This window comes from Centropristis striata, chromosome 20 (genome assembly GCF_030273125.1).
Source record: "Centropristis striata isolate RG_2023a ecotype Rhode Island chromosome 20, C.striata_1.0, whole genome shotgun sequence".
Taxonomy (NCBI): Eukaryota; Metazoa; Chordata; class Actinopteri; order Perciformes; family Serranidae; genus Centropristis; species Centropristis striata.
In genome coordinates this window covers 13,326,266-13,336,231 of record NC_081536.1, presented here as the reverse complement: position 1 = coordinate 13,336,231, position 9,966 = coordinate 13,326,266, and the positions used below count along the sequence as shown (strand labels likewise).

The following is a 9,966-nucleotide window of genomic DNA, read 5'->3' as shown; positions in this document are numbered from 1 at the left end:
TATTCACTTGATCATGGTTTAAACTCATCAAAGAAAAAGTGCATGTCCTTTCCTGTGCAAAGCAGGGCTCCGAGTAGTGCTTTTTTATGCCTTGAAGCTTAATTTCTATCTTTAATGAAGTGTAATGATTTCTCTGGATGCCAGTGGTCTTGTACCTCTACTTTATATGCTTTGAGAAATAATATAATTCCTTCAAGTAATAATTCTTTATAAACTATCAATCATTATGCCAAAAGAGAGAGTCAGATTTGAAAGCCTGAAGTTGTCCACATTTCTCACTGCTGGTTCACTTTGTTACACATCTGCCTAATTTAAAACTACAAATATTAACTGTTAACATGACATTTCTGTCTCAAATATCCTTAGATCTCTCACTGTCTTAATAAGATTAGTATTCTCAACATTGCTGTGTGTTGATGCTGCAAAGCTGGAGGATGTGCATGTTTGGTAACAGATAATCGCTGCCAGTAAAAGCTAATTTCACACATCTTCATGGTGGTGCAAACACTCAGAAAAATAAAAACACAGGTCTGGATTTTGCAAGAGAAAATAGATATAGTTGTCATCTTCATTGTATTCATCATCAGGTGTGTTTACAAATGTGCTCATGTTACACAGCTCACAGCGAGTCTCCCACTGCCAGTGCAGCTTACAGCTTCACATACACAGACACCCACCCACCCGCAAGCATCATATCACAAAATTCCTACCCATAGATACAACTCTGTCATATATTATGTAACATCTGGTAAAATATGTGACTCATGGCACAGTCATCCTCTGCACAGCCTGTGATACCGGCACACGCAGACGCCACTTCTATTGTGAACACAGCAGTGCTGGAGAGAACGGAGTCAGTGTAAATAGTCATCAAAACAGTCATGGTGCACATCAAAAATGCCAAATGACTTCTTGTTTTTGTGTTTTTCTTCTGGCGTGACCGACAACAGAGGGGTTGGTCGTCATTCCAGACGTCATGTTTAAATCCAACTGTTTGTCGTCCAGCGTCATCGCTTCTTAATCCACGGGAAAAACAGTCACACATCAGATGTTTCTCTGTGGGGGACTGTCTTTGCTGTGATTGTGGTTGTCTTCATGAAAACAGGTGTTATCAAAAATCCGTCTGCGATCGCTCTTCCATACACTGGATTTTGGTCCATCGTCACTGACTCCTCAGCTCAGGATGAGTTTATTCCCACTGATGCTTATCCATTTACAAACATGACCCACCAGAGGACAGTTTATTCTCATTTCAGTACTAGCATATGTGCGTTTTTCCAATAATATCCATACGAAACACATTTCCCCTAACGCCCTGTAGCTCAGTGCAGATAAACACTATAAATACAAAATTCCTCTACTACTTAAAACACAAACTTCACCTGCAGCTACTGCTTATTTACACAAACTGCTTTTTTTTTTGTTTCTTCGTTAAATTATTTCCCTTCAAACCCTCATTGTATGGTTGTTAATATTACAGTGTGATTGCATAAAACCATTACTCATCCATATGTCTGCAGAAGAAAAACAATTTCTAATCAGGTCACTGGTAGTTCACTCTCTCCTCACCATGAAATGAACAAAGCACAAAATAAAAACATTTTTAATGTGTTTACAGAGAAAAAAAACAAGAGCTTTAACCAACAGGAAATTGCAGAGGATAACTTAGCATTGACTGCTGTTTCTTAGGGATGCACTGATGCTGATATTCGCCTCGTTGACTGATATTGGCCTGTCGGCTAATAACATTCACCAATGGCAGCGGCCGATTTGATGTGTTGCATCAATTTTATGCTGACTTAATGTTATTGGTGGTCAGACTGAGACAAAAACAGTCCTGTAATACTGTTTTTAATAATGAAGATGTCTTTGATTCTGGCAATAAATAGGTATTAAATAACAACAAAAACAAAAAAAACATCTCTATGGACATCAGCTGTCAGCCAAATTGTAATTTTTAACATCAGTAGCAGCCCAGACCTTTATAATCGGTGCACCCCAGTATTTTTCAAGGCCCTGAACACCAACACAGGTGTTTCCAGTGAATCTGGCTTCTCAGGACTGTTTGGACGTGAACAGACTGTAATAATAGACATCTTCCTGAGTCTCCTGTTAGCTTTGTTGTACTTTGGACAAATGTATCATCCTTATTGGTAGATGGAAATTTGTGACTTTATAAATTCCCATAAATCAAAGCGCCTGCCCCTCTTTTACCTGAGCAGAGGTCTAATCTGTCAGAATAAGTGGAGACACCTGTGTGGGTGTTCAGGGCCTCTCAGCTCAGTGCCTGGGCAACAAAGTGGAGCGTGTCTTCAGTCCGCTCATCTTATGCTGCTACATACCATAGTTGAAACTCACTTTACAGACACTCTGAAGACACTACAGATGAGGGGTGTTATACAGCGGTGACTAATCACTAGGTATCAAAAGGTTTTCATTACTTGATGAATAAATTAGATGTTGAAAAGAAGCCCGTTCAGTACTAAAAGGTGACCTCTTTGCTCAGGTGCAAGCATGTGCAGTAATGCATTACGAAGCTATCACTAGAAAGCAGCGCTATTGCCAAAATGCGCAAGCAATAGTTTTCAAAAAGGCAAGTGAGCGCAACGCTTTACATTTTTGCATGCATTGAATTACATCCCAGTTGTTTTGTACATTGACTGCTACATGGATTCAGGGTGAAGTTTTTTTTCCTCTGTCTGTAGCAACAGAAAAATAAAAAAATCTTATCTACATGTCGCCCGTCTCAACAGAGAAGAGGATTTTTTTGTTGCCTCCGGACTGCATCTGACATCAGTATTCAGTGCTGTGGGAATGTTTTCAACAGTACATGATTCACAAAGTTGCAGACCCTCACCTCACAGCAGGAGTTTAAAAGTCTTTGTGCTGCTTTTCCCCTTTGCCTTCTGTACTGTAACCATGCCACATCTCAAGGTCTGGATTATATGGAATACAAGAAAAAATGGCGTCACATCCACCATTTAAAAAAAAAAGTGACATCAATCCACTACATTTATAGACAACACTCAAATAAAACCAGAAATATGAAAATTCATGCAATCTAAAAATGGCTGAGGTTGTTGGGAGTTTTCTTGTCCGTGGATTTAAAGGTCTGGGCCTGAGTAGGTCTCAAGTGGTCTGAAAGTGAGCCATGTGTGCACCACCATCACTGTTATGAAATGTATGTAGAAACACAAGACTTGGGTCCCTGTCAGAGCACTTGGGGGACGGCTAGTTATTACAGAGTTATTATTACTGCTGCTCTATGACTATCATTGTAATGATTATTACCACTCTGGGCAACGCACTGACATCAGTTCAATTTTCGGATTGTGGTTCACACAGGAGTTATATGGCAATATGCAGCCGCGAGTCTTCTGACGGCTGTTGGTGTCGAGAACTCATATCAAACACTTGGGTGCTGAATAAATCTCCGAGATATATTTTTAGATCAAAGATAGAAATTAACACACTCACAATGACCCACGCATGCATACCGCAGATGCGTGCATAGACGCCCATGACATCCACCCACACACACACACACACACACACACACACACACACAAAGACACACACACTGAAGTTACTCTGCACGACTTTCTCACACGCTTCGGTTTCTGACGCGAGTCCTTGTTATTCTGAAGTTGTTTATTCCAGTAATCTCTGTCTTCATCTCGGCTTCTTTCCAGAGTGGCCTGTCTCCGTGGCTTACTGCTGGTGTTGCTTCAGGCTGAAAACAAAACACAGGAAAGAATTTGTTAGTCTTGTTCTGCCCCTGACACAAACAGATCCGACAAGACAGGGCTCTTTAACAGCAGGGAACATTAAACCCACTGGGGGAAAGATATTCTGTTCCTGCCATGCCACGTTCCTGGGAAGTAATCTAATTTACCTGTAAATTTCTGTCTCATGCCATTCTTAATACTTTTGAAGCTAGCGGAATAAACAACGGCCATGACGCTAGTGCATCAAGATTAATGTGCAGCGATGTAGCACTGCATTGCTTTATTTTCACTGAAAATAATTTCCTTTCAACGGCTTTACTGTATGTGAAGCATTAACCAATAATCCGGTTTCACAATCTTCTCATAATTACAGCCGTCTATTATGCCTTCTATCTGGCTGTTCCCCAAATTAAAACAAAGGAGGAAGATATGAGCATAAACCCTTGTGTTTAAGGTGCAATAATTGCTGTGGATTTGGGTTTTATCTTGAGCTGCTGATTGTTTTTCATGATGACAGGCGCTGTGGCTGCATTCTGTAGCTTTATCGCCACGAAACAAAGCAACTCCAGAGGCAAACACGCCACGTCTAATTAAAACAAAGAGATAAGTTGGATGGAAGTGCATGCCAAGCTGCACCCACCTAATCAAGTAAGCATTTTCTAGTAAAATTTATTTAGAACCCCTCCGTAGGGATTTTAAAGGCAGTAAGCTTAAGCTGATTTTTTGAGACGTATAACTAAATCGTTAGCATGCAGAGTTGGTCACGTTTATTCGATTGCCTGAATGTTATGACAGAAATCCAAGCAATAAAATGCATGTAAAACAATACCTCTTTCATCTCTGCAGCTTTTTATTTAACTGTTCCTCTTGTCAGATTGAAAATCTTTTTAACTTTCATGATGAAATGTTTTCTCCTCAGTGTGAGCTTAGCGCTGTCTGGTGTTACGTTTGCCCAGAGATCCAAACAAAATCACATAAGTGAGAATGAGATGTTTGTTTCCAAACGTGACCATCGGTGTGATCCTCTCCTAACAGCACAACAAATTCCACCTTTTTCAGAGTCCTTGTTAAAATGCCACTCCTCCACCGCGCCCTAATTGGAGCGTTGCCACACACACACAACACTGAGACAGAGAGAGAGAGAGAGGCAGGGATGCACAGGCACTCTAGCTGTCAGCACCTATCCTGGTAATGGCTGTTAAAACAGTGGCCTCTACACCCTGTCTGCTCTGTCAGGACTCATCTAGCGCTCTGGACTGTGCGAAGGGTCGGGAGGGCGTGACTCTGGGAGCCTGTATTGTTCTCTGGGAGGGGACAGGTAGTGGCCAGGAGAGAGTGGAGGACAACAAGAGGAGAGAGGCAGAGTAAAAACAGTGTGGGGCAGAAAGAGGGGTCAAAGATAGAGGGAGAACCAGTCTGTTCTGGGGGCAGAAGTTGCATGACAGGTGGAAAGATGGAAGTCAATCCAGCAGTTGTATCTGAATTTTTTACCTTTAGTGTGTGTTTCTGTGCACCCTTTTAAACAGACATTTACTTCAAAAACTCCAAGGGATTCCCATCCCTTTTGGATTGGGACCTCTTCGTTTGGAAATATGCTTGCTTTTTAACCATGCATTTACATTGAGGCAGATGCCTTCAAATTGCTTGAAGACATTAGCAACAGCCGAAGATGTTCAATTTACAATGATATGAACAGAGAAATGCAGCAAATCTTCATATTTTTACCAAAAATCTTAATAGTAAGTAATAGTAAGTAGATTCATAGAATGTTGCTGTGTAATTTTCTGTCAGTCGACAAATTAATTAATTGTTTCAGAATATTGCAGAAGCAGCAGGGAGTTTCCATAATGTCAGAAGAAAAAAATATATGTTGCCTTTAGAGTCAGTTCTATTTGTGGCTCAGTTGGTAGAGCGGTCGTATTCTGGTCGGAAGGTTGGTGGTTCGATCCCCGACCATGGCAGCCTACATGTCGAAGTATCCTTGAGCAAGATACTGAACCCTGAATTGCTTGTGAAGTGAAGTGTGTGAAGTAATTCCCAATGGTGGCAGGTGGCACCAGTGTGCCCTGGTAGCCTCGGCCACCAGTATGAATGTGTGTGTGAATGGGTGAATGAGCGTAGAGTGTAGTGTAAATAAGGTGCTACATAAGTGCACCCCATTTACCATTTATTTTATGTTTTTCAGAAAGTTGTTAAACCATTCGGAGCAAGCAGATTCCAGCTGCCACTCCTCCCGATGTCAATCCATCTGTCCGTCTAGGATATATCTTTACATAAGCAGTTATTAGTTAAAAAAAAGTACTATCAACAGTCTGGATGCAGTCAGCCTCTGAGCAAGGAGGAACAAGTTGAGGATTAGAGGGAGGAGGGCAGGGGAGGTGACGGAGCCAAGGACGGTGCACTGCAGGGAAGTAGAAGGTGAGACAGGCGACGGGGTAAAAGAAAGGTCATGGTCTGTGAGTGTTAATAAATTAATCCAATAATCTGTCCCAGGGCCACACATGTGGGATGTGAGATATATGACGATGTGTGAGACATAGAGAGGGCAGAGGGAGTGTGTGTGCCTCTGTGTTTGTGAGGATGTGAAGGTCACCTTGGCACGCCAGGTGAACGCAGTCCGGCAGTTGCTAAGGGAGCGGAGCTGTGAGTCATGATTCAGCCATGAACCCCCCCACCCCTCACCGCCCTCACCTTATTAACATCACAGACAGTGATGCTCAGGGCAGTGCGTGTGCATGTGTGTAAACAAAGGTTGTGTTTGTGTGATTTTTTTTTGTAAAGAAGGTGTGAGGGAAGACAAGGACAAGAGCCTCTGAGGCAGATGAGGTGAGGCTATGATGTTCGTGTGTGTGTGTGTGTGTGTGTGTTTGTGTGTCTGTGTGTGTACGTTCAGGTGTGACAGAGGAGGCATGTGAGTTGACCTGCAGCAGTCCTGAGTTAACCTTTGACCTTGCCTCCAGCAGAGAGAGAGAGAGAGACACACACACACACACACACACACACACACACACACACACACTCCACCATGACACGTCTACATGCAGGCAGCCTGTCCTATTATCAGGTCGATAGCTCAACCATTTGCATTCAGAGTTACTTAACACTAAGCACTGTAATCTCTCACACTGGTTGCCACCCTCTCTCTCTCTCTGCTTTCCCTCTTAAATGTGCATTAGTTTGTTTTGTAGTTTCTGTGTGTGTCTGTGTGTGTCTGTGTGTGTCCTCTGTGATACTGATGCTGAATAATTACCAGGGTGAGTAGGCTAAATGGATTGTCCCCGACCTCACCATCATACCCTTGGGGCCTGCGTTAACATCAGCATCAACATCACACACACACTGATGCACAAGCACACGCTATGCACATAAACACACATAAAGGCAGGCCAGAGGTCGGATATTGTATAACGAAACAACATCCAGAGAGCAAAGGCCATACAATCGTAGTGAGCGATGTGAACATGGATATTATTATACGGGTAGTTAAAGCCACGCAGTGTCACTGGTCAGAGATACAACCCTGCTGACACTTTCCATTAAATAAACTGAGCTTTACTGGTTACATTGTTTTCTCTCGTGGACTCCAAGGAGCTAATTAAGGCCCTTTCTTGTTTTGTTCTTTCCAAAAAGTGTATTTTAAGGCATGTATATTTGGACAAAATCTTTTCAGGCTGGTAATCATTGCATAAAAGCCACCAGAGCCTTGAGGATATTCTGTGACTATGAGCTCTCTAACAAAACTTATTCTGACTCAGACGACTGCATTTTATTAATAGGAACCAGACGGAGAGGATCTTTATAATAGAACATGACTGATAAATCAGTAGGCCAATAAGCAAATACAACCCTGATTCTAACAATGATGTGTTATCATCACCATTTGCTGATACTTTGTGACAAGGTATTTACGGCCAAACTGATTAACTTTTGTTTTTGTAAATATGCACTCTGATTTCTGAATTTGATGCATTCTGTTTTTATTTAACACAGCGACCCAACTTCTTTGGAATCGGGGTTGTATTATTCCTATTTATGTTGGCAGATACACAAACAGTAACTGCATTACATACATATTTTATAGACTCAGTTTGGGGCATTTTTTAAAAAGTTTCTGCTGCTTTCATTTTTTGTTGATAAACATTTTGTTCACCTTGTCACAACTCTTCAATAAGCAAATTTGAGGGATTCCTTTCTTTGTAATAAACATGTAGGGCTTGGTATCGTTCTGAAAATGTTGATATCCATATCAATTAACCTTCAATACTGCTTACTGAACAAGACTTTTATAAAATCAGTTTTAACAAAAAGAAAGGCAGTTCAAGCATTATTAGATCTTGGTACAAACATGCTTCATGGCTCACTAACACTTTATGATATGGTGATACTGGATACTATGGAGGCACTTTAGCTGGTCCCAGTAAGTATCAAAACTCAGTACCCAGCTCTATATATATTTATTTATTTTATTCAAATATTTATATTGGCTTTTTATGCTGAAAACACATACAACACAATCAACAAGACAGCAAACAGCAGCCACAAAACATGTGGAAAATAAAGCCACAACAATAACATAAACATGTACATATAAAACAGAAAATGAATGTAATAATGATAATAATAACAATAATAAAAACAACAATAACAAAAAATAAAATAAAAAAGAGTACAAATTCTAACCCATTACAGAGATTGTGAGTCAATTAAGTAGTTTTCTCAGTGTCCCTAGCCGGGAATTCCAAATTGAAGTAGTTCAAAAATGGCTGCCAAACATTGTAAAACCTCTGGGTTGATCCCCTGATTGAGTGTTTCAACTTCTCAAGTTTCAAATGCGCCATTACATCCCCAACCCAGCGCCTGTGCGTGGGAGGCCTAACTGATTTCCAATTACACAAAATAAGGCACCTGGCTAGTAGGGATGAAAAGGCGATGGCATTCGACTGTGCCCCAGATATCGCCACCTCAGCAGGGACCACACCAAACAATGCGATTTCAGGAGCAGGGCCTATCTCCTTGCCGCAGATATAAGAGAATGTGTCAAAAATTGAGGACCAAAATTGTATCAACTTTGGGCATACCCAAAACATATGGTAGAGGGTGGCCGGAGCCTGGCAGCATCGGGAGCAGGTCGGATCCACATCTGGATATATCCTGGCAAGTCTACTTTTAGACAAATGAAGCCTGTGGAGCACTTTAAACTGGAGCAAACCATGTCTGATACAGATTGAACTTGAGTGTACTCTTTTAATTGCACTTTGCCAGGAGTCATCTGAAACTTCAAATCCCAGTTCCTCCTTCCATGCTGCCCTAATATTATTAAGTGATGGAGAGGCGATCATTTGAATACTCTCATGCAATCTGCTCACTCCTCCTCTTTGGTCTGGGTCTCCGCCCAACCACTCATCTATCCAGCCATTTGGCGGGAGTGACGGAAAGGAAGGAAAGTGCTTCCAAACAAAGGCACGCACCTGCCAATATCTTAATGAATGTGAGCTGGGAATATTGTACTCACTTACAAGCTGCTCAAAAGACATGAACACACCGTCCTTAAAAAGATCCTTCACCCGTTTCAGACCATTCCTGAACCATAACTTAAATGCTGTATCCATGAGTGAGGGCGGGAAGAGTGCATTAGCCGAGATTGGGAGAGAGGGTATAGCCTATATGTTTGAAGTGGGTCCTAAATTGAGACCATATTCGTAACGAGCCACTTACAATGGGTGTGTTTGTGAGGCGCTGTTTACTGAGTGTAAGTGGTGCACATACTAACGAAGGTAGGGACACAGGATGGGTGGAGTGTTGTTCCATTTCAACCCTACAGGTCCATCCCCCTCATCAAATGCAGAGACCCAGTATGACAGTTTATAAATATTAGCCGCCCAATAATATTGTAGAAAATTTGGTAGTGCTAAACCTCCAGCCTCTTTCTGTTCCTCAAGATGAGCCCTCCTTATTAGTGGGATGGTCTTATTCCATATAAATGCGGATATGGATTTATCCAACTCTTTAAAAAAGGACTTTGGGATAAAAATAGGCACTGTATGAAACAAGAAGAAGAACCTGGGCATAATTGTCATCTTGACAGAATTGACCCTGCCGGCAAGTGATATAGGCAGTGCTGACCAACGGACAAGATCCTGCTTGGCCCTCTCTAGGGCTGGTTTAAAATTTTGTTTGAGTCACAGTATTTATGGGTTACTGATATGCCAAGATATGTAAAAGTATCACAAGTTTCTTT

General features: G+C 41.6%; 1 protein-coding gene across 1 annotated transcript in view; it reads right to left on the bottom strand.

Annotated features, from left to right (window-relative positions):
- Nucleotides 1-1,224: 1,224 nt before the first annotated feature.
- zgc:171482 (zinc finger protein) overlaps nt 1,225-9,966 on the bottom strand; it is a 59,292-nt gene continuing 50,550 nt past the window's right edge. Inside the window, exon 7 of the mRNA XM_059359899.1 lies at nt 1,225-3,733. Within this exon, the coding sequence (XP_059215882.1) occupies nt 3,712-3,733 (22 nt within the window). The 3' untranslated portion in view covers nt 1,225-3,711. The remainder of the gene's footprint in view (nt 3,734-9,966) is intronic.